This window comes from Canis lupus, chromosome 20, assembly GCF_011100685.1.
Source record: "Canis lupus familiaris isolate Mischka breed German Shepherd chromosome 20, alternate assembly UU_Cfam_GSD_1.0, whole genome shotgun sequence".
Taxonomy (NCBI): domain Eukaryota; kingdom Metazoa; phylum Chordata; class Mammalia; order Carnivora; family Canidae; genus Canis; species Canis lupus.
Genome location: NC_049241.1, coordinates 5,908,113 through 5,932,857, shown reverse-complemented (window position 1 = coordinate 5,932,857; position 24,745 = coordinate 5,908,113). Strand labels below are relative to the sequence as shown.

The window sequence follows — 24,745 nt, the reverse complement described above, 5'->3', positions numbered from 1 at the left end:
CATAAGAGTGAACTGTTTCTGGCCTTTTTCACGTTAGAAATGGAAATGTATGTATAAGCTAGATCAACAGTTGGATACCATGAACTTAAAGCGATATTACTCTGTCTAGCAAAGCTGCCTCACCCAACACAGCAACTACACTTTGGGTTACTGTTTGGTTTTTGCGTGGGGTAGATTAGTGGATTAAAAGGGGGATAGATGGTGACCACTACCCCTGAATCATTTAGATCTTATATAGGGACTTACCAAGAGAGTATTCTCAGGCCCATTTTTAAATTAAGAAATGAAGCTTCCAGGGTTATAATAATTTATTGTAAAACCCCCTGCTGGGGATCCCTGGGTGGCTCAGCGGTTTAGTGCCGCCTTCGGCCCAGGCTGTGATCCTGGAGTCCCAGGATCGGGTCCCATGTCAGGCTCCCTGCATGGAGCCTGCTTCAACCTCTGCCTGTGTCTCTGCCCCTCTCTCTCTCTGGGTCTCTCATGAATAAATAAATAAATATTTTTTAAAATAAAAATAAATAAATAGAACCTCCTGCTTTGTCAAATCTGTTTGGCTCACAAGCTTTTGCACTTAACCCTATGAGAGACCCAGCCCACGGTTGTAATTAGTTAATTTAGGAAAGTAAAAAACAAGATCTGACTGGATTGCTAAATGTCCATGCACATCTACCATGCTTTTTGTAAGAGGTTTTTCTAACAAGCCTAACTTTGGAATCAGATGGGGCCAATTCCGCCTAATTTCTTAAGAGTGGGAAATCAAACTTAGTTGAGAAAGTTTTGTTAGTTTTTATTCCTGGCAGCTTTACACATGAGCTTTATTTCCAAATGCTGTATGCCAGGATGTTTCCTCATTTGACTTTTCCAGGATCGTGATGGAAAAAAAAAAAAAAAAAGAGGGAAAAGAGTTGCCACCCAAAATTAAACTATTCCCTTCGCTATGGAACAATGCAGCATGAGGCTTCCTGGAGCAGGCAGTAATTTTCTTTGTGCAAATGACTGAAACAGCCAGCCCCAGAATACGCTACTTGCTGTGTCTTCTTAGGCAAGTCATCACATGGATCTCAAATTCCTCAGCTCTACAATGGTAATAATAATAGTTTCTACCTCAAAAGATTGCAGGGTCTTGCTCAATCATGAGTCCCTAAAGTACCTGACACAAAGTAGCATTCAATGAAGGCTGCCTGGCTGGCTCAGCCAGTTAGGCATTTGGCTTTTAATCTCAGGTCTTGGTCTCAGGGTCATGAGTTCAAGCCCCACTTTGGGCTCCATGCTTTTTTTTTTTTTTTTTTAAGTAGCATTCAATGAATATATGCAGAATCAATGAGTAAATTGTGAAGACTAAATGCGATAACACATTTGCACAGCACATGGCAAACATTAGATTCTATAGTGGTAATTTGACAATGTATATTAAAACCTTAAGGGTCTCCTGGGTGGCTCAGTAGGTTAAGTGTCTGCCTTCAGTTCAGGTCATGATCTCAGGGTCCTGGAATCTAGCCCCATGCCTGGCTCTCTGCTTGGTGGGGAGTCTGCTTCTCCCTCTGCCCCTCCCCCTTCTCCAGTTCTTTCTCTCTCAAATAAATACATTTTTTAAAAATTATTTTATGATAGTCACACACACACACACACACAGAGAATGAGGCAGAGACACAGGCAGAGGAAGAAGCAGGCTCCATGCACCGGGAGCCCGACGTGGGATTCGATCCCGGGTCTCCAGGATCGCGCCCTGAGCCAAAGGCAGGCGCCAAACCGCTGCGCCACCCAGGGATCCCCTCAAATAAATACATTTTTTTAAACCTTAAAACACACAGGTTTTTTGACTCAATGATTCTGCTTCTAGAATTGGATACTTAATCTGAATAATTTTAATAATTAAGATAATTGATAAATAATAGTGGCAATCTTACTTAGATAGTAATTAAAGATACACCAGAGATTTAGCATATGAGATTGCTCCTGGAAAAACCACCTAAATGTCCATCATATTTTGGCAAGGATTCTCTATGTGTGACACATAGACAGACTTTATAAGGTTATACACTAGAGCAGTGGTCCTCTAAGTGTGGCTTGTGGGCCAGCAGAATCAGTATCACCTGGGAAAACCTACTTATTTTTTAATTTTTTACAGATTTTATTCATTTATTCATGAGAGACAAAGAGGCAGAGACATAGGCAGAGGGAGAAGCAGGCTCCCTGAAGGGAGCCCGATCCAGGACTCAATCCCAGGACCTCAGGATCACAACCTGAGCCAAAGGCAGACGTTCAACCACTAAGCCACCCAGGCATCCTACCTGGAACTTATTTAAAATGTAAATTCTTGAGCCCCATCTCACACTTACAGAAATTCTGGAGTGGGGCCCAGCAATCTGGGTTTTAACAAGTATTCCGGGTGATGCTGTTTACATGTTCAAGTTTAAGAATCACTGCTCTAAGTTGTTACTAGAAATTGTTTCTTTGTGAGTGGGAGTATTTTAATGTTCTTATATTCTCTGAAGTAAGCATTACACTGCCAACTAATAGAAGAAAGATACCCAAAACAAGAAAAAAAAAATAAAAGAAGAAAAGTAAACTAATAAGTGAAAAGGGAGGGAAAAAATTAAAAAATGGAACAAAAAAATGGAACAGAAAAAAAAGCACTCCTACCTCTCCAATGTTTTTTCTTCTCCCTCCCCCCTTTATTTTTACCCCTACACCAATGGGATGGTATTTATTTACAGACTTGATTAGTGTCCAGGACATTTTGCAGCTGCTTTTTTTTTTTTCTCATTTAATATGTCACAGGAGCTTTCTGATGATGTCATAGGCATTGGTATCATTTTTTAAAATGGAGGCATTAATTTTACTTTGTTCCCCTGGTCATCTGTTTCCCTGTGTGTGTGTGTGTGTTTTAAGATTTTTATTTATTTATTTGAGAGAGAGCGAGCGAGCGAGCATGGGCAGAGGGAGAGGAAGACTTCCCAACAAGAAGGGAGTACATCTCTGGGCTCCATCCCAGGATCTTGGGATAGATCCCAGGACTCTGAGATTATGACCTGAGCCAAAAGCAGACACTTAATTGACCAAGCCACTGAGGTGCCCCTCCCTGTGTTGTTTTCAGTTTTTGCCATCATAAATAATGCTGTCACCAATATAGGCACATACACCTCTTCCCAGATTTCCAAATTATGTCCTTAGGATAGGTTCTTAGAAGTGAGGTTGGGGGATCTCTGGGTGGCTCAGTGGTTTAATGCCTGCCTTCCACTCAGGGGGTGATCCTGGAGACCCCCATAGATCGAGTCCCACATCCGGCTCCCTGCATGGAGCCTGCTTCTCCCTCTGCCTGTGTCTTTGCCTCTCTCTGTGTCTCTCATGAATAAGGAAATCTTTAAGAAAAAGAAAAGAGGTGAGGATGGTGGATCAAGGGAAGGATAGAAGCATTTTATTTTATTTTTTTTATTTTATTTTTTAAAGATTTATTTATTTATGATAGAGAGAGAGAGAGAAGCAGAGACACAGGAGGAGGGAGAAGCAGGCTCCATGCAGGGAGCCCGATGCGGGACTAGATCCCAGGACTCCAGGATCACGCCCTGGGCCACAGGCAGGCGCTAAACCACTGAGCCACCCAGGGATCCCCAGATAGAAGCATTTTAAAGACTCCCGTTGTGCAAGACTGCCCGTTTCCCAACAGTGAGACATATGATTTATATGATTTGAAGTAGTATGGATAATTAATGGAGAAAATAAGTTACTTGTTTAAATTTTCATGTCTTTGTTTGAGACAACAGTTTCTCCTCTTTCAGAATAAACTCATATTTATCCTTTCGTAAATTGGGTTGGGGAGGAAAGCTCTGAACTTCATCCCAGTAACATCCTTGAGTCTCAAGTTTCTTCATGTGCTACATGGAATGATACCAGAATGATTTTGAAATTAAGTAAGATGAGGTATGGGAAAGCTCCCACAATGTATTCTGCATATGCGTGTCACCATTACCCTACTTAGCATGAGATTTACGTATTCATTATAAAACCTTACGTTTTGTCAGCAATCCAGAAAACCTTCACCACAACCCAAATCTTGAAAGCCTTCTTCCTTTGGGGCCTGGTGCCTTAGAAGGCTGTGGGCAAATTCCCCTCTTAATTTCTTTCTTTTTTCGAGAAGAACACTGGGATGCGTTTGCAGCCTTAGCAGAAGGGCCCTTGGTCAGGGCCTGAGGGTGTCCTTATCTGACACTGGCGAGAAACCCAAGTTGGCGGACGAGAGAGTGCAGCCTCCCCAGGCTCAACCTCGCGTTTGGGAGAAGAGCCCGTTCGGAAAGGTCAGAGGCGCTCTTAGACCCAGCAGAGACGCTTCAGGTACCAGAAGCCGACCCAGGGCCGGCCTGGCAGGTGCAGGAGCCAGAACACATCAGTTAACGACTCTCAGCAAGTTTTCCTCCGCGATGTTTTTCCCGTTGCTAGGAAACCTCTTGTCGCCGCGGCCCGCTGGTTAGCGCTCCCTCTTGTGTCCACATGCTGCAATAGCACCTGCAGTGGAGCAAGGAGCAAAGGTTGCTTTTGTTCCTAGTACAGTACTCGATCTAGAGCGTTGTTATTGTGGAATGTAACACAGAGAAAAGTATCCAAGATAGACACACAGGTTGAAAAGTAGTTACAAAGTAAGCTCTCGTGTAACAACCACGACCCAGGTTAAAAAATAGAACACTAAAAAAAAAAAAAAAAAAATAGAACACTGCCAACACCTCAGACCTCTACACGCCCCCCACTCCCCTGCTCAATCACACTCCTCCTATAGATTAAACACTCTCCACGCTTAGGGATCTGTTCATAGTTCTATTACTGTTTGTGTATCTGTAATCAATATAGCTTTAGTTTTGTCTACTTGGAAACTTGATGTAAGCAAAACCATATGACTTTATTCAATGTTATATTTGTAAAAATATATTATTTTTGTATTTCTGAGGGCCATCTATGTTGTTTCATGCAGATGTAGTGTGTTCATTTTCATTGGTGTATAACATTCCAGGATATGACTATTACTACACTTGGTCCGTTCTCCTGTTCATGGATATTTGGGCTGTTTCCAGCCTGGATAGCTTAGATAGTGCTTAGATTCCAGCTTAGATAGTGCTGCTGCTGTGTCCATTCTTGTACATGTGTCTTGCCACAAACACGCCAGCATTTCTCTGGTTACATATCTAAGAGTGAAGTTGTTGGACTACAGAATGTGTATATCTGGCTTTATTAGACAATGCCAAACGACTTCCCAAAGGGAGTGAACCAATAAATGTTCATTCCCAATGCTTGTGGGGCTACAGTTAGTATCATCAGATAATTCATTTTTACCAATCTGGTGGGTGTGGAGTGGTATCTCATTGTTATTTTGTTTAATTTATTTTTTTCTTCATTTATATTTAGTTTAATTTAATTTGTTTAATTTATTTCCTGATAATTAATGAGATAAAGCATGTTTTCATATTTTTATTGGCCAGGTGCATTTCCTCTTACTCAACGTGTCTACTAAAGTTTTTTTGTTGGGGGCACCCTGGGTGGCTCAGTCAGTTAAATGGTTAAGCGTCAGCCTTCAGCTCAGGTCATGATCCCAGGGCCCCCCATAGGGGTCCTTGCTCAAGAGGATGCTTACTTCTCCCTCTGCCTGCCCTTCCCCCTGCTTGTGCTGTCAGATGAATGCAAAATGAAATCTTAAAACAAATTTTATTTTTGTCCATTTACTTTTGAGTTGTTTGTGTTTGTAGCAGAAATCTCTAGTTCCTGATCTTGGCTAATCTCTGATTTCAGCAGCCATTGTGGTGATCAGATTTTTTTTTTTTTTTTGACATAATTTCAGACATAAAGAGAAGTTGCAAGAATATCCCCTTCATTAGATTCTCAGATGTTAACAATTATCACATTTATTTCATCTTTCTCTCTGTAAGTACTTTTCTTTCCTGAATTTAAGAGCAACTTGCAGAGGTGATGCTTCTTTATCCTAAATCCTTCCGTGTGTGTTTACTGAAAACAAGGATGTTTCCCTACATAACCACAATACAATGATCAAAGCCAAGAAACTGACAATGATACATTAATAATGTCTTAATAGTGGCACATTAATAATGTTTTATCTGCAAATCTTATTCAGATTTTGCCAGTTGTCCCAATCATGTCCCTTATAACTGAAGAAAATTCAAGATCATGTTTTTATTCATTTTTTATATCTCTTCAGCTTTGATTAATCTCTGAAAGCTCCTTTCTCTGTCTTGTAAACATTGACACTTTTGAAGAATGTGGATCAGTTATTTTGTAAGATATCCCTCTATCTGGTTTGTCAGATATTTCCTATGATGAGATTCAGTTTATGTACTTAGGCAGGAATATCACAGAAGTGATGTTGTTTTCCAAAGCATCGTTTTAAATCCCAAAATCAATCTAATACGTTGTTCACTTATTCCTTTAGAGACAAGAGACTGTTGAATATAAGATTAGGGATTTTAACATCGTAAAAAGTGAAAAGATGAGCCATGGAGTGAGAAAATATCACCAAAACATACACATTTAGACATCAAATATTAAACCTAGGGTAGAATCAAAGATATATCAAGAATTCTTACTATCGGGCAACTCCCTCAGGTCCCCTCACTCTCTGGGAGCTTTGTACTATTACTTTGCTATCGCCCAATAAACCTTGCTTTGCTGCCCACCAAAAATAAAACAAAACAAAACAAAGAAAGAAAGAAAAAAAAAGAAAAGAAATAATTTTTTACAATCAGCAGGAAGAAGGCAGACAAGCAAAAGAGAAAAAATTGATTAAAACTTGGGATCCCTGGGTGGCGCAGCGGTTTGGCGCCTGCCTTTGGCCCAGGGCGCGATCCTGGAGACCCAGGATCGAATCCCACGTCAGGCTCCCGGTGCATGGAGCCTGCTTCTCCCTCTGCCTGTGTCTCTGCCTCTCTCTCTCTGTGTGTGACTATCATAAATAAATAAATTAATTAATTAAAAAATAAAAAATAAAAAAAAATAAAACTTGATCCAGCTCTTCCCCAAAAGATACTAAATATGTAAAAAACCGCTCAATTTCATTAGCAAATGGGAAATGCAAATTAAACACAATTGGATAACATTGTATGCCTAACATATTGACTCAAATTAAAAGGCCATCTATGGGGCAACTGGCTGGCTCAGTAGGTGGAGCATGTGGCCCTTGATCTGGGGTCATAAACTCAAGCCCCACATTGGGTATAGAGATTGCTTAAATAAACTTTAAAAAAATCTTTAAAAAATGAAATGAGCTAAAATAAAAAACTGTTAGTACCAAGTGTTGGTGAGCTGATAGTGCCACTGGATGTGCCAGAGGGTAATGAGTCAACCTACTTTGGAAAAGAGTGTTGTTTAAACTAGGAAAGCTCAGGGGCACCTGGGTGGCTCAGTGGGTTGAGTAGCTGCCACTAAGGGGCCCCAAGTAGAGCTCGAGGATCATCCTAGATTCTTTTCCCTTTACTTCATTCATTCATTCACTCATTCACTTATTTATTGGACAAACTCAGAAGCTAGTGGGGGGGACAAATATGGACATAGACAATCCTCATCCTGGGTGTCAAGAGCCACAACCCCAGGGGTGCTGGAGGTGGGTGTAGAGTTGAAGACATACTGTGGCTTAGACCTTTAAAATGTCTTCAAAGTCACCCTTCCTCTCTGATCCTGTGGCCACTGATACCCCCTGCCTCTAGTCTCACCCTGTTTATCTTGGCCTTCTGAGAAGCTAGCACGGGAGTGGATAAACTATGGAAGGGTTTTATTAGGCGAAACACCCGGGCTAGAGAACACGAGGAGGGAGTGAAAGGCTGGGAGAGCTGTCAGGCTGTGATGTACATCGAGCCCCAGGTGAAGAAGGAAGGTTGGGTGGAAGGTTCTGGTGTGCCAGGTTGTCTAAGGAAGGTCTGGTAGATATCAGGCGGTCCTGTGTCTCTGCAAACCCCTTGTGTTAAGTCATCGGCTGGGAGCCCATGGGAAGCATGGCCTTGATGCAAACGAAGAGGACAACAGCCCTTTGTCAGTTACAACCCCTGGAGTCAAGGTCTGTAAAGCTCATTTTCTTGAACCCATGACCCCCACTGAGGGATCTTTCTAAAATACAATCTCACTGTGCCATTTCTAGCTCAAACACCTTCCATGGTTCCCCAGTGTCCTCAGCCTAAATCCTTAAAATCCCTAAATCCTTATCCTGGCTCTTAAAGTCCTGTTGGGGGAAAAAAGGGACAGTTTACGTTGTGTGCTCCATGGCCCACTAATCCTCACTCTTATGCACAGCCTATATGCCTCAACCATACCAGACTGACTACCTGTTGCTTTCTAGATGTATATCCTCTTTTATTCCCATATGCCTTTGCCCACACTGCACCCTCTGCCTAGAAACCTTTCCTTATGCCTCTCCATCAAAACCTAGCTCAATGTCAAGTGCTTTCCCCAGCTTCCCAGGTTCAGTCAGCAGCATCCTTGGCTCTATCTCTGGTCTAGGCCCACATCCTCTGGAATAGACAGAGGATTCCTGTGACTGTGTCAGAAGAAGGAGGCAAACAACTGCCACTGTCCTCTCGGGCTTCTCTCCTATCTTCCCAGAGCAAGCTGGCGTCTACGGCCTCAAAATATTCTCATATTCCCATCATCTCTCCAGTGGTTACAACAGAAATCCACTGCACAGATTCCAGGGCAACCAGAGATAGAAGCCCATCCTGATCCAAGTGCTTTCTCCCTCCCTCCTCCACTTGCAATCCTGCCTTCCTGGTCTTAGGATTTAATACTTTATTTTTAGACCACACATTGGACTGGGAATCTGCTTGACGCCTGAGGTGTAACCAGACCCTGGGCTGGTGCTGGCCTTGAGCTCTAGCTGGGCAGAGGAGCAGTGAGAAGGGCCAATGGCAGTGCTGGGGGCTGGGGCCCCAGGGAGGCAGCATACTAAGGCAGATGTACCCTACACTAAAATCCAGAGAGTGGGGGCTTTCTCCCAGTACCTGAGGGGGGGCTCCAACAACCTGACCCACCCAAGCCCCTCCTTTGACAACGGGGGCTCAGAGAAGCCAAGGTTAGCAGAGGCAGACCTGGGCCTCAAATCCTGTTCCCACACTGTAGTCAGGCTGCCCCCAAATTGGACAATGATTGTGTCCTTGCTCTTTGTCTCCCATTTTGTGTGTACCTCCAGCTTAACACTATGGAAAGCCCCCTTGCACAGATGGCCTGCAGGCCAGATACAGTTTTGTTTAGCCACAGATAATTTGCATTTTTAAAAAAAATTGTGGTAATATACACATTACATATAATTTACCATCTTATCCATTTTAAGTGTACAGTTCAGTGACATTGAATACTTTTGCATGTTGCACAACCATCCCCAGCAACCATCCCCAGAACTTTCTCATCTTCCCCAACAGAAACTATACCCACCAAACAAAAACTTCCCATTCCCCTCCCCCAGACAGCCCCTGGCATTGGCCTTTCTACTTCCTGTCTCTATAAATCAGGCTACTCTAGAGACCTCATATAGGTGGAATCACATAGTATTTGTTCTTTTACAACTGGTTGATTTCACTGAGGATAATGTCCTCAAAGTTCATCCATGTGGTAGCACATGACAGAATTTCCTTCCTTTTTAAGGCTGAATAATATTCCATTTATGGAAAGACCACATTTTGTTTATCCATTCATCCACTGATGGACACTTGGGTTCCCTCTAGCTTTTAGAATTGTGAATAATGTTGCTATGAACAAGGGTGTGCAAGTATCTCTTTGAATCTCTGCTTTCAGTTCTTTGGGATAGGGACACCTGGGTGGCTGGGTGGTTGAGCATCTGCCTTCAGCTCAGGTCATGATCCTTGGGTCCTGGGATTGAGTCCTGCATCGGGCTCCTGTCAGAGAGCCTGCTTCTCCCTTTGCCTTTGTCTCTGCCTCTCTCTCTGTGTCTCTCATGAATAAATAAATAAAATATTTTTAAAAATTCTTTGGGGCAATATGCCCAAAAGTGGACTTACTGGAGCAAATAGTAATTGTACTTTTAATTTTTTTTAAAGATTTTATTTATTTATTCATGAGAGACACAGAGAGAGGCAGAGACACAGGCAGAGGGAGAAGCAGGCTCCATGCGGAGAACCCGACGCGGGACTCGATCCAGAGACTCCAGGATCACGCCCTGGGCTGAAGGCGGCGCTAAACCCCTGAACCACCCGGGCTGCCCTACTTTTAATTTTTTAAAGAGATTTTATTTATTTATGAGAGAGAAAGAAAGAGAGAGAGAGCACAAGCAGGGGGAGGGGTAGGGGAAGGGGGAGAAGCAGACTCCCTACTAAGCAGGGAGCCCTGGGATCAGACCTGAGCAGACAGCAGGTGCTTAACTCACTGAGCCATCCAGGCACCTCTTCTAACTTTTTAAGGAATCATTTTCCACAGCAGAATTTGAAAATAAAAAAAAGTTAGGGGATCCCTGGGTGACTCAGTGGTTTAGCGCCTGCCTTTGGCCCAGGGCGCGATCCTGGAGTCCCAGAATCGAGTCCCACATCCGGCTCCCGGCATGGAACCTGCTTCTCCCTCCTCCTGTGTCTCTGCCTCTCTCTCTCTCATAAATAAATAAATAAATAAATAAATAAATAAATAAATCTTTAAAAATAAAAAATAAAAAAAAGTTAGTTGCCAACAATAAAAAAAAAAATCTGGCTTCTGTTGAGATCAGAGATCTGACATCACTGGTCCTGAACCAGCCTCATTGAACCCCCAGGAGAGACAGCAGCCCTGCCAGGCAGTGCCCCCTCCTCAGAGGTCTGGGATGTCGCTCTGTGGGGCCCTCTCCTGAACTTCTTGGTTGTCATTACTCAAACCTCTTTCCTTTGTTCCTCACCCTAGGTGGTAGCTGCTTTGCTCTGTTAGGCACTGTGATACCTCAGTGGCCCCTTTTGTCTTTTCAATCCTCCTGTGCCTATTAACATATCCCCTATATTAGCTCTCTCTCTTGAACCTGGTGTGGTCCCATTTTCCTGCTGGCTCTGGATACCACTCAGCTGTTGTTCCTGGCTGACACCTTCGGCCAGGTTATCAGCTTTCCTGACCTCCTCTCCCAGGCTCCTTGTTTTTCTGCAACTGGCTGACTTGGCTTGCCTGACTTAAGAGAGCAGATGTATGCCCCTGCTCTAATCAAGTAACTTCCAATGAGATGCTCTTATTGAGGGACTCCTGGGAGGCTCAGGTGGTTAAGCATCTGCCTTTGGCTCAGGTGATGATCCCAGGGGTCCTGGGATCGAGCCCCGCCTCAGGCTCCCTGCTCAGTGAGGAGGCTGCTGCACACTCTGCTTGTGCTCTCTCTTTCTGACAAGTAAATTTTTATAAAGATGCTTTTATTGAGCACCTACTATGTGCCAGAGACTGTGCATAAGACTTTATGTATCAACTATACTCAAATAATAAAAGCAGACACAAAAACAAACAAAAAGGATTATCTTCAAATAGGAGAATATGGGATCCCTGGGTGGCGCAGCGGTTTAACGCCTGCCTTTGGCCCAGGGCGTGATCCTGGAGACCCAGGATCGAGTCCCACGTCGGGCTCCCGGTGCATGGAGCCTGCTTCTTCCTCTCCCTCTGCCTGTGTGACTGCCTCTCTCTCTATGTGACTTTCATAAATAAATAAATAAATAAAATAAAAAACAAATATGAGAATATAAACCTGAAAAAAATCTCCATAACAGGGTTTTAATAAAATTAATTATTATAATATATGAGACATAAAACTAGGCATCTAATAAAAATCTGTATGGATGATCCTTTAAAAATAAAGACCTTATGCAATTATCTCATGTGCTCCTTGCTGCAACACTGTGAGGTGGGCACTGCTGTGATCCCCGCTGTACAGATGAGGATAGTGAGGCCAGGGCAGAGAAGAACTTGGCCAAAATCCCAGCCGGGCAGCAGCAGAGCCAGCCACAAGGACCCAGCATCTCACAAAATGAGGTTAACCACATCGTCCTCAATTCTGTAGGTTCATATTTCTATCATGAAAACTTTCATTCTCAAAAAAAAAAAAAAAAAAACTTTCATTCTCTTCATGTTTGATAAATACCGGATCTAGCTTCCTGTCTCTTCGTTTTCTCATCTCTAAAATGGAGATCATGACACATGCTACCTCACAGGGTTTCAATGAAGATGAAATGATACGATGTCTATCAAGAGCTTAGCTCCACAGCCAGCAAGTAAGAAGTATTGAACAGATGTTAGCCATTGATATTATTACCTAGATCTGGAGGGATTACTATGCAAAGCATGAAAAGCACAGTGGCTGGAAATGCTGCTTATGGAAAAATCCTTCTTATATGGTGGAAAAATCCTTATTCTATGTGCAAGAGAAAAGGGCCCAAATAAAAATAAATAACTCCTGCACTAAAGACTCACAGGAAACACACCCAAATATTAATTGTAGTTGATTTTGGGTGCTGGGATTTGGGGCAATTTTTTTTTTCTAATGTAAATGTTAAAAAGGAAGCACTGTACTCTTCAAATTTATCTTCAGATGTAATACAATCCTACTACAATTCCCACTGGCTTCTTTGTGAAGTTGAGGAGCTGCGTCTTTTTTTTATATATAATATTTATTTGTTTATTCATGATAAACAGAGAGAGAGAGAGAGAGAAAGGCAGAGGGAGAAGCAGGCTCCATGCCAGGAGCTCGACGTGGGACTCGATCCCGGGTCTCCAGGATCACACCCTGGGCCGAAGGCAGGCGCTGAACCGCTGATCCACCCAGAGATCCCCGAGGAGCTGCTTCTAAAATTCGTGTGGAAATGCAAGGGACCCAGAACAACAAAACAGTCTTGAGGAAGGGGAGTAAAGGTGAACCTTGCCCTGGACATCCATGTCAAGGCTGGGCTCAGAGCCAGATGTTGAGACAGCACAGTTGTGAGTATCAAGAACATTCCCTGCTCGGAGGTCACTATTCTTCTGAAATGAAGTAAGCTTCACTGAGAGAGGTGCCTTAGAACCAGAGTAGAAAAAAGAGAATGTAAAAGTGCTTGTAAACTCTCCAGTTTCATGGTTTCTGAAAGATGATTTTTTCACCAGACCATGGTCATTTGAGGAAAAAGGACACGCAGCAAAATTTTCAGAAAGTTTCGTTTATTCATTTAAAACCTTTTCTTTCTAATGCTTGCTTTTTTGATGTAAAACTATTCTTTCTTTTATAAAATGATGCTGATGGTTGATGTCCTTTGTTGTTATTATGGTCTTCAATTAGCAAGGGAAAGAGTTGGCCACCCTCCTCTGACTTTTTAATATATTTACTTATTTACTTGAGAGAGAGCACTTACGCAAGTGGGAGTGGGGGAAGAGCAGGGGAGAGGGAGAGAGAATCTCAAGCAGGCTTCACACCCAGTGTGGAACTGGATGCAGGGCTTGATCTTAGGACCTGAGATCATGACCTGAGCCGAAACCAAGAGTTGGCTGCTTATCTGACTGAGCCACTGAGGTGCCTTTATTTATTATAAATAAAATCAATTTTATTTATTTATTTTTAAAGATTTTATTTTTAAGTAATCTCTATATCCAACATGGGACTCGAACTCAAAATCCCACGATCAAGACTGGCATGCTCCACCAACTGAGCCAGCTAGACACCCCCCTCCACTCATTTTTTAGAAAAATATTCTCTAATTCAGAAATCCCAAAGTCTGGAAACACTAGGGAAAACTGCAGCTGCCTCCTGACTGCTTTGCCTGGGGTGGAGGCCTAGACTAGCCAAGCTCTATAAGGCAGCTTAGCATAAGGAGAGCACATGCTTGGGTTCAAATGGCAGCTCTGCCACTTACCGTGGGAACTTGAGCAAGTTACTAAAGCTCTTTGAGTCTCTGTTTCTCCATCTGCAAAATGAAGATGATTGACACCTCTCAAGGCTGCTGTGAGAATTAAATCAGATAACATATGTGACTGTACTTGGACCATCTTACACTTAAGAAAGTATCCTCCAGGGAGCAGCCCTGGTGGTACAGCAGTGTAGTGCAGCCTGCAGCCCAGGGTGTGATCCTGGAGCCCCAAGATCGAGTCTCAGGTTGGGCTTTCTGCATGGAGCCTGCTTCTCCCTCTGCCTGTGTCTCTTCCTCTCTCTCTCTCATGAATAAATAAATAAAATCTTAAAAAAAAAAAAAAAAAAAAAAAAGAAAGTATCCTCCAAGAGTCTGTGAGCTCAGCAAAGGCCCCACTTTTCTCTTCTGCAAATTGAAGAGTTATCATCCCTTCAATCATTCTTTATATTTCCCCTCTGGTCTCTTCTATATGTTCTCTACTGTGTCACTATTGCTCTTAATATGTGATCTGGAATTGAATACATGCTGTTGATGTGGACTAGCTGTATAAAGTAGGATCTAGGAGATCCCTGGGTGGCGCAGGGGTTTGGCGCCTGCCTTTGGCCCAGGGCGCGATCCTGAAGACCCGGAATCGAGTCCCACGTCAGGCTCCCGGTGCATGGAGCGTGCTTCTCCCTCTGCCTGTGTCTCTGCCTCTCTCTCTCTCTGTGTGACTATCATAAATAAATAAAATTTTTAAAAAAATAAAATAAAGTAGGATCTACTGTCACCTCCTTTAGATGCTATACCTCCATTTATGCAACCCAAGTTTGCAATGGGTTTCTGTATATGTATGCTCCTATTTCACCCCTTTGGTATTTGTTTGGCTTAGAGTACCGAATGGCCCCAGATCTTTTCAAGGAATGTTTGCAAAACCCTGTTTCTGAACCTGTACAATTTGAATCTTGGACCTAAAGTGAGGGGTTATACTTTTATTCTCTTTTATACTTTACTCAATAGACAAGGTGCACTCCCTACCTAGATGGGGTCAAAGGAGACTCCAAATGTGTTGTCATGTTCAAGAAACCTGAAGGAACATTTAGCTGACTCTTAGTCCAGGAAAGAAAACCTTTATTTGAATCTTGATGAAATCCAAGGCAGCAGGGCTGGGAGTAGGTGATGGGGCTAGAGAAGATGCCTTGATGCTGTGGCTTTCGTCTTCAACATCTCGCCTGTATCAGGTTCACCCTAGAGGCCTGGCATGATGACTCCCTGCCTCGGGGCAGTGGGCTTTGTTTCCTCGAATAACTCTGCAAGATTTAGAGCTCACCTGGATGGCCTGGGGATTTGAAAGGAATCAGGAGCCCACACGGATTACGGCTTGTGGGGCCCAGGGGTCTCGTACTGTCTCCCGACAGTAGTGACATCCTAGAATCCTCCTGCTGATCCAGGAAACCATGAAGGGCATAGGCCTGGCACCTTGCCTCTGCCTTCCATCCTGACAGCTGGATTGCACACCAGTGCTGCCCAAATGATGCCTGGGTCCAGGCTGGTGCCAACGTTCAGACTACATGGAAGGAAAAGTGCTCTCTTTATTGCTCTAGACTGGCCCGCCTGCATGTCTCCCAGGATTTGGCTCTGCCCTCGTGCACTCAGGAGATGCAGTGGTGGTCATGCTGGGGCCCAGCGTGGCTGCCAGCCCAGCACTGGCCTCAGTCAGTCTTCCTGAACCCTGGAAAATAAAGCCCACATGGGATTCTGAAGGCAGCCAGGCCTCCTTTCCACCATTATCCCCACATGCCCAAATAGTCCTCACAGCTGGGATCATGTGGTCACCCTAGAAGCCATGGGTCTCCATGACCCACAGCCACTGCAACTAATTTCCCCTTTATGAATTAAATGGGTTAGAGGAGACAGATATCCCCAGCACAGAGCCACACAGCCCCCTGGCCTCTCAGTTTTGAGATGCAACGGTAAGCACAGAGCTGCTGGTCAGAAACAAAGAGATCTCCTTTAGCACAGCCCAGCCACACTAGCTGTGTGACCCTCAGCAAGTCACTCCACCTCTCTGGGCCTCGGCTCCCTCATCAGTCAACTGCAACATGACTGAAGCACACCTAGTAGGCAAATAAAATTATGGCAAAAATAGCATTTGGGTTAGTTCTATGAGAGAATGAGGAACACCCAGATTCCCTTCACTTTTCCACTGTGTCCCACACTTAAGGACTTCTGCATCCATTCCTCCTCACATGGTTTGCATCACATACTTGTGCAGTGGGTATTATTACACACATGATCCAGTGGAGGAAATGGAGGCTAAAAGATGATCCTGGGCCCCAGCGCTGGTCAATCGGCAGGGGTAGACCTTGAACCCAGGCCCCTGACTCCAGGCCCTGTGCTGTTTCCCATAGGCTAATAAGCCTCGATTGCAACCGAAGACTTTGATAGGGAGGAAGAAGGTGAACATAGGAAGTAGGCAAACATTACCCATCAGCCTAAGCTTCTGAAAGAGGGGGATGAAGCCATGCAGGACACTGTGGATCCGGTACACTGCTCACAAACAAAGAGAAAGGAGCTTGAGCTTTTTGCCCCAGCAAGGGATCCAGGGCCACCCACCTACTCTACCTCCGCCCCGCCCCCCTTGCCACCCCTTACAAAGGCCTCACCCACACAAACAAGGATTAATGGTGGAATTTCAGGCAGCCAGGTTAAGCTTAGATAATAGTACTGGAGTTATTATTATTAAAAACAATGACCTCGAACAGCAATAACAGTGCCAGGAAACTCAGTGAATTCAGGACCCCACTCTATGAACTGCCTTGTTTTCCATAGGTAGCTAATTCTGTTTGTTTGCCGCTTTAAACTGTTTTTGTTGCATTTTTGTGGAGCTGCCCATTTTTTTCCACAGGGTTTTGCCAACGACCTCACAATGACCTCGAAAGTGGTCAGGAAGAAAACATGAGCATAAGGAAAGCTTTAAAAAAATGTTTAGGTTGTGGCTTTCTGGCCCCCGGTGAGCATCAGTGGGAGTCCAGCCACTCCCCCTAAAAAGTCTGTGTGGGGGAGGTTGCGGGGAGCTTACCCAGCCCAAAGTAGATGCCCACAGTCTCCAGGGAGGCGAAGGTGAGTAGGCCGACCCCAAGGGACATGAACCAGTCTGCCAGGGCAGCAGGGGAGAGAACAGTCAGCCTGCAAGTCTGAACCCTCCTATCCCCCGACCTGTTCCCATGGCCCTTACCTGCATAATAGTGATAACACACCAGCAAGGTCCCAATGGCAAAGCAGAGCAGGACAAAATGGAAAAACTCATCTGTAAAGGCAGAGGTGGGGGATTACTATTTGCTTCTTTCTCTCTCTCTCTCTTTTTTTGTTACTAAAAGTATTCCTGCCTCTGCTCCAATGTGACTTTATTCAGACACATCGCTCCTGAGTGGCCAACTAAGAAAGCACCCCAGCCCCATTCCTTTCCAGGCTTTATCTCATTTTATTATTTTTCTAACACTGACACAACTCAACTTGTTATATCATTATTACTACACTTATTCTCAAAAAAAAAAAAAAAAGAAAGAAAGAAAGAAAAGAAAAGAAAAAATGTGAAACAGATTTATTCTCTGTTCCCCTCAGTAGGTTGGTGGGTAGGGATTTTGCTCAGAGACTAAAGCACTGCCAGGCATGCAGGACTGCCCAGTATTTTGTTTGTCAAATGAATATTACATGCAATTGTAAAAAATGCAAATATGTCAAGCCTACAAGTTTTACAAGGCCCCATTTTCTCTCCCTAATCCCCCTCCTTAAAAGCAAGCAATGATTGTCAAAACCTTTCCAGGCATATATAGGCACATTTAAAAAACCAAAAGCAGGGAGGTATCACAAACCCAGATTTAAAGATATACTATAAAGCTATAGTAATCAAAACAGTATGGTACTGGCATAAAAATAGACACATAGGTCAATAGAACAGAATAGAGAATCCAGAAAGAAAGCCATGCTTTTGTGGTCAATTAATCATCAACAAAGGAGGCAAGAATATTCAATGGAAAAAAGAGAGTCTCTTCAACAAATAGTATTGGGAAACCGGGACAGCGACATGCCAAAGAATGAAACTGGACCACTTTCTTACAGTGTACACAAAAATAAATTCAAAATGGATGAAAGACCTATATGTGAGACAGGAAACCATACAATTCCTTGCAGAAAACATAGACAGCAATTCCTTTGACATCAGCCATAGCAAATTCTTTCTAGATATGTCTCCTGAGGCAAGGGAAACAAAAGCAAAATTAAACAAATGGGACGACACCAAAATAAAAGCTTCTGCACAGTGAAGGAAACCATCAACAAACCATAAAGGCAACCTTTGGAATGGGAGGAGACATTTGCAAATGACATATCTGATAAGGGGTTAATATCCAAAGTATATAAAGAATTTATATAACTTTTATCTATTTATTTATTCATTTGACAGAGAAATAGAGAGAGAGGGCTCAAGCAGAGGGAGTAGCAGAGGGAGAGAGAGAACCAGACCCCCCACTGAGCAGGGAGCCTGGTTGGGGGCTCGATCTCAGGACCCAGGGATCACAACTTGAGCTGAATGCAGATGGTTAAACAACTGAGCCACCCAGGTGCCCCAGAATTTATATAACTTAACAACAACAATAATAATAACAATCCGAATAAAAATGGGCAGAAACATAAAGAGACATTTTTCCAAAGAAGACATACAGATAGCCAATAGATGCATGAAAAGATACTCAACATCACTCATCATCAGGGAAACGCAAATGAAAAACAAAATGAGATATCACCTCATTCCTGTCAGAATGACTAAAATAAAAAAGACAAGAAATAACAAGTGTTGGCAAGGATGTAGAGAAAAAGGAACCCTCATGTACTGTTGGTGGGAATGAAAAGTGTTGTAGCCATTGTGGCAAACCAACTATGGAGGTTCCTCAAAAAATTTAAAATAGTATTACCATACAATCCAGTAATTCCACTACTGGGTGTTTACTCAAAGAAAAAGAAAACACTAATTTGAAAAGATATATGCACCCCTGTGTCTATTGTAGCATTGTTTATAACATTCAGATTATGGAAGCAACGCACATGTCCATTGATGAATGAATGGATAAAGCAAAAAGTGGTATGTATATATTATGGAATATTACCCAGCCATAAAAATAATGAGATCTTGCCATTTACAACAACATGGATGGACTTAGAGGGTATAATGCTATGTGAACCAAGTCAGTCAGAGAAAGATAAACATCATATGACTTCACTCATATAGAATTTAAGGAACAAAACAAACATACAAACAAAGAAAAAAAGGAGACAAACGAAAAACCTAGATTCTTAAATAGAACACATTGATAGTCCCCAGAGGAGAGGTGTGGGGTGGGGGGTGAACCAGGTGAAAGGGATAAAGAGTAAGTTATGATGAGCATTGAGAAATGTGTGGGATTATTGAATCATTATATTGTATACCTGAAACTAATATAACACTATCTGTTAACTGTACTTGAATTTTTAAGAAAAGCAGGACCAGTTTGTTCAGCTGCAGCTCTATCATTTGCTTTCTTCCTCTCATGGATAGATCAGGGCCATTTTTCCATCTCAGAACATATGTAGATCTGCCCTGTTTTTTTTGATGGCTGCATAGTGTTCCATGGTATAAACTTAATTTATTTGTCCTACGGATGTCTGATTTTTTTGCTGTTACTGTTGCTGCACCAAATAACACTACACATGAATCTCTGTGCACATATCTCTGTGGGCCCAATGGCCAGAAGTGCCTTGGTGGGTTCTCATCGCTCACAGAAGTATGGTGAGGAGCTGAGGGCAGGTTCTGTGACTTGGGCAGGTGTTCAGGTGTGCTCTGTGACTAAGGCCCTCCTGCACTTTGCCAGGCACTGGGCCAGTCACTGCGGAGAGAACACAGGGCCCTTGACTCGGCCAGGGAGTTGTGATTACAGAAGGCTATGCTGTCTGTCTGAAGGGCAATGAGCAAGGGTCAGGGTAGCATTAAAGACGCAGGGGTTGGGGGCAGCCTGGGTGGCTCAGTGGTTTAGCACCACCTTCGGCCCAGGGTGTGATCCTGGGGACCCAGGATCAAGTCTCACGTCGGGCTCCCTGCGTGGAGCCTGCTTCTCCCTCTGCCTGTGTCTCTGCCTCTCTCTCTCTCCCTCTGTGTCTCTCATGAATAAATAAATAAATAAAATCTTAAAAAAAAAGATGCAGGGGTTCTGGACTAAGATTTTGCGGTAGGAAGGAGAGCAGAAAAGGAAATCACCTTCTTGCTTTGGAGTATAATGTCATGTCCTGTACTTTGGGAATCTCCATCTTATACCAATGTAGTGGTATTTGGTGCAACAACAGTAACAGCAAAAAATCAGACACATCTAGGTTCATCAGTGGGTGACTGGACAAATAAGTTTATACCATGGAACACTATGCAGCCATCAAAAAGAACAGGCCCAGGAAAGTTGTAAAACCCTAGTTCATGGAACCTTGAGTGGCTCAACAGTTTAGTGCCTGCCTTTCGCCCAGGGCTTGATCCTGGGGTCCTGGGATCGAGTCCCACATTGGGCTCCCTGCGAGGAGCCTGCTTCTCCCTCTGCCTGTGTCTCTGCCTCTCTCTCTGTCTGTCATAAATCAATAAATAAAATATTTAAAAAATAAAAAAACTGGTTCATTTAGCTGGACAGAGGCAGAGTCAGGGACTCACACCAAGGTCTCCCACTCCCTGAAGGTGAACCTTTGCAACAACCCCAGATGTTTCTAGGACAACTGCCATTTGTTTCATAAAACACCCTGGTCTCCTGTCCCTTTCCCATCCTCCCCCGTGAAGCCCTCATGGACTCCAGGCTTAAAGCAATGGAGCTCCTTCCAGTTCTCATGGCTCCTTCCCTAGAGTCCAGGCTTCCTCACCCCACTTCCAACTCCCCATCATGGCCAGAGGGCTAGAGGGGAGCCTTTATCATCCCTGTGACTGTATAGCAGAAGCGACACAGGACCATGGTTCGAGGCCAGGTTATGCCAGTCGCTAGTTGAAAGGTCACACTCCATCCCTGGGCCTTCGTTTCCATATCTGCACAAAGTGAGCATTGTATCACCTTCCTGGGGTGATTCTAAGTGGAGGAGTTTGCAAGTAGGGCACACGACAGAGGTGGGCTATGATCATTGTTTCTCTAGGCCACCAGAGGACTTTCTCCCTGTCAGAAATCTGACCAAAGAGAAGCAGTTTTGGGGAACTTATTTCCTTACCATCTTTCTTTATATTCAGTCTTCTCAACTCAGAGGCCTCTACTTCTCCTTAAGAACAAGAGAGAGACGAGTGTTGAAATTGATGAAGGAGGACAGGTGGGGTTTTCTCTTCCCTGCTTCCCTGAGACTGGCTCTCCTGGGTTCTTCTTCCCAGGACAGAGGGCCCTCACCACAGGACCAGTCAGAGCAAAGCTGTGAAGGTAGGGGTATCTGTCGTTGGGACCTCCACTCACTCCTCTCCTCGCTACACAGGCCCGAGTCTGCATTCTGTTTCCTTTCCTTGGAGATCTCTTTCCAGAATCAAGGTGATGCTCTGGCTGGTGCTGTCATTTCTGCTGTGACTGACCTGCCCTCTCAGGCTGTCTGATCCTGTCCTAACCCCCTGGAATCCAGGCAACCTCCCCCTCTCCTCTTGGAGTTTGTGTATTTACCACTCGCTGGGTCAGAGCCTTTTCTTCGGAGTCCTGGAAATTAGAAATCCAAAATTAGTGCCTTAACAGTGCCCAGACTGCCCATCATCAGCACTGACAACCCCCTTCCCCTAAGTGGACACTTACCTGATTCTCCAGAGGGCACCACCTCTCTAGGGGCACCTACATGGGAGGAAAATCAGTTATCATGTACATATCCCTTATCCTCTGGGTGGAGATAAGTTACACTGTGGGGAAGGTGGATCTTACTCAGAGACTTTACGTGTGACTGGGGTGACTGGAGCAAGGCAGCCACCACCCACCAGCCACTGTAGGAATGCTTGTCTAGTGTTTACAGGTCATTCAAATTCCCACAAGAAGCCAGAAATCCAGGTTTTTACATCAACATCTTGATTATAAGAAAGGCTGGCAACTCTTGTAGTCCATGGAATCAAGATGTCATTGTTTGTGAGACATGACATTATTTCACATATCACTATGTAAGGAAAAGCCACTGCCAATTTTAATTATAAGTTGCCAGTAATTTTAAGATGCATCCTGATGTCTAAATGTGAAAAAGTATGAGTTGATGAAATGTAACAACAACAATAATAATAACAATAAGATGACTCTATGAGACATAAAACACATCTGCACACATGTGGTCACCAGTTTGCAGCCTGTGCCTGTTCTTGACTATGCAAGATACAGGTGATGACACCCAGGCACGTGGACCCAGCCCCACTAGGCTCTGAGTTGGTGGAAGCCCAGATGGGCTGCACACTGGGAACCCCAGCCCCATACCCTGAGTGTTGACCTTGTCTGGGCTGCTGAGGCTGATGTGAGCCTTATGTAGTTGTCCCAAGCTGCAGCTTCCCCATTAATCTCGTCTACAGTGGCCTACCCACCCCATTTATCCTGATTCTTGGTGACTATTCTAGTTCCTGGTGGCCTCTCTCCTGGCCTGTCCAATCCTTCCACTCAAGGGCAGGCAGGACCCCGTATAGCCACTACCAGCAGCAGTCACCATGCCTGCACACTTTCCATCCTTCAGGTCAGCCCCAGGACATAGTACCAGAAGGGGGCACTCAGCACATGACAATAAGCATGCTGAACTGTTTTAGGGCTACTATGCAAATAGAAAACATTATCTGCAAGTTACTTAAGGGTGGACGGTATGGAGAGTACATACCTACTAGGAAAAGATGAAATGAGACCAACTCCAAGAATGTAATTTACTAAGAAGCTCCAATGTCTTGGGGGGGGGGGGGAGGGAGTAATTCACAATTCTGTGGTGATATCTATGTTTTCTACAGTAAATATGAATTACTTTTATGATGAGAAAAACATATTTTTAAAGATTTTGTTTTTAAGTAATCTCTACACCCAATGTGGAGTTTGAACTCACCTTGAGATCAAGTCACATGCTCCATTGACTGAACGAGCCAGGCACTCAAGAAACATTTTCTTAAAATATTTATTTATTTATTTGAGAGTGGCGTAGAGGGAGAGAGAATCTCAAGCAGGCTCCTCAATGACCACGGAACCTGATGCAGGGCTCGATCTTACGACCTTAAGAGCATGACCTGAGTCCTAATCAAGATTTGGATGCTTAACTGACTGAGTCATCCAGGCACCCCCAAAAACATTTTTAAATATTTGTAAATGTAACAGTTTCTCTCTCTCATTTTACACCCAGTGAAACTATTCTTATACTACCTGAGTAATTAAAAACATTTTTCTAAACCAAGTAATACTTGTTTTTGTGAGAAAAAAAAAAAAAGGAAGGAAAGAAAATTAGAAAATCCAGTTAAGCAAATAAAACAGTGTAATTATTACTCACAATGCTACCACCCAGAGGCAGCCATGGGTAATATCTTGATGCAGAAATTAAAATATTTCATTTACATTTCTTAGAAGGTGTATGTGTTTCTTGTTGGTTTTCTTGGGTTATTATCAGGTGTTAGGAGACTACATAGGTAGGGGCATAGAAATATTGGATTAAAGAAAATCAAGATTTTTTTTTTAAAGTAATCTCTACACCCAATATGGGGCTTAAAATCACAACCCCAAGATCACAAGTCATGTACTGTACTAACTGAGGCAGGCAGGCGCCCCATGGATTAAACAAAGTTAAATGGGTTTTCTTGTCTGCAGTATGCAGTTTTTAGGCTTTTTGGCAAACTGGTTCATTCCTACAAATTGTTCTCATTTCATCAAAGTGCTACCAAGCCAAGTGCCATAATGTTTGTATCTCCTTGCTGTAATAATCATGATGCCTGGAGATCATTATTCCATAACATGAGTTTTTTTAGAAATCGGATCCTTAATTTTCCTGTACCCCTGTAAACAGCCCACTATTCCAAGACACTGGGTACTAATCATGTTCCATTTTTCTGGCTGGAAGTTCAGGCGCAGAAAGATTGGGTGACTGACCTAAGTCACCCTACAAGTCAAGGTTATAGTTTGGAAGAGAATCTGGGACAGCCTCACCATGGTAGAAAATGCTTGTCCCCATCACCATCCACCAGTGTTCTAACCATTCATCTTGTCATAACTCTAATATTTTTCTAGCATTTCTCAGCTATGAAACACCCTCATAAACTTGTTTCTGTCCAACAAAGCCCAAAGGCCTCATGTCCTTTGTGTAATTCTTTTCTCCAAAGCCACTGGACAATGACTTACCTCCGTAGAGCTGAAGCTCATCCTTCAAGAGGTCAGGTTCCTCATGCTCAGTACCTGAGTGGAGATAACCCCCCTTTAGTTAGCTATCCCGTCACAGCACCCCAGGGCAGCTTCCATCTCCCACCTAGCCAAAGCCTTAAAAAGTAAGCACAGTCCTTGTTTGCACTAGAGGTGAGCCGGGCAGTCTTCAAGAGGCAAGACAGCCTTATGAGTACTTTCTCTTTACCTTGTCTGACTCCCCCCACACACCCAAAGGTGACTGTGGTTGGTTTCCTGACAAATAATTGAGGGTCTGAGTGGACCTGGGCCTCCTTCAAAGTCAATAGTAAGAGTTGTCATTTATTGAGCACTTACTAGGTATCTATATAGAACTAAGTTATTTATTTATTTATTTATTTATTTATTTATTTATTTATTTATTTTAAAGATTTTTTTTTTAAATTATTTATTTATTTATGAGAGACAGAGAGAGAGAGGCAGAGACACAAGAGGAGGAAGCAGGCTCCATGGAGTGTGCCCAATGTGGGACTCCAACACAGGACTGCAGGATCACGGCCTGAGCTGAAGGCAGACGCTCAACCACTGAGCCACCTAGGCGTCCCTATT

General features: G+C 43.5%; 1 protein-coding gene across 2 annotated transcripts in view; it reads right to left on the bottom strand.

The window, feature by feature from the left end:
* Positions 1-14,891: 14,891 nt before the first annotated feature.
* The window catches only part of TMEM40 (transmembrane protein 40), a 32,436-nt gene continuing 22,582 nt past the window's right edge, over positions 14,892-24,745 (bottom strand). For both annotated transcript variants that reach the window (XM_038565604.1, XM_038565605.1), the window contains exons 4-11: positions 24,140-24,193; positions 21,602-21,637; positions 21,476-21,508; positions 21,045-21,092; positions 17,020-17,091; positions 16,864-16,938; positions 16,269-16,331; positions 14,892-15,513 (exon numbers count right to left, since the gene is read on the bottom strand). In XM_038565604.1, coding sequence (XP_038421532.1) covers positions 15,494-15,513; positions 16,269-16,331; positions 16,864-16,938; positions 17,020-17,091; positions 21,045-21,092; positions 21,476-21,508; positions 21,602-21,637; positions 24,140-24,193 — 401 coding nt within the window. In that variant the 3' untranslated portion in view covers positions 14,892-15,493. The remainder of the gene's footprint in view (positions 15,514-16,268; positions 16,332-16,863; positions 16,939-17,019; positions 17,092-21,044; positions 21,093-21,475; positions 21,509-21,601; positions 21,638-24,139; positions 24,194-24,745) is intronic.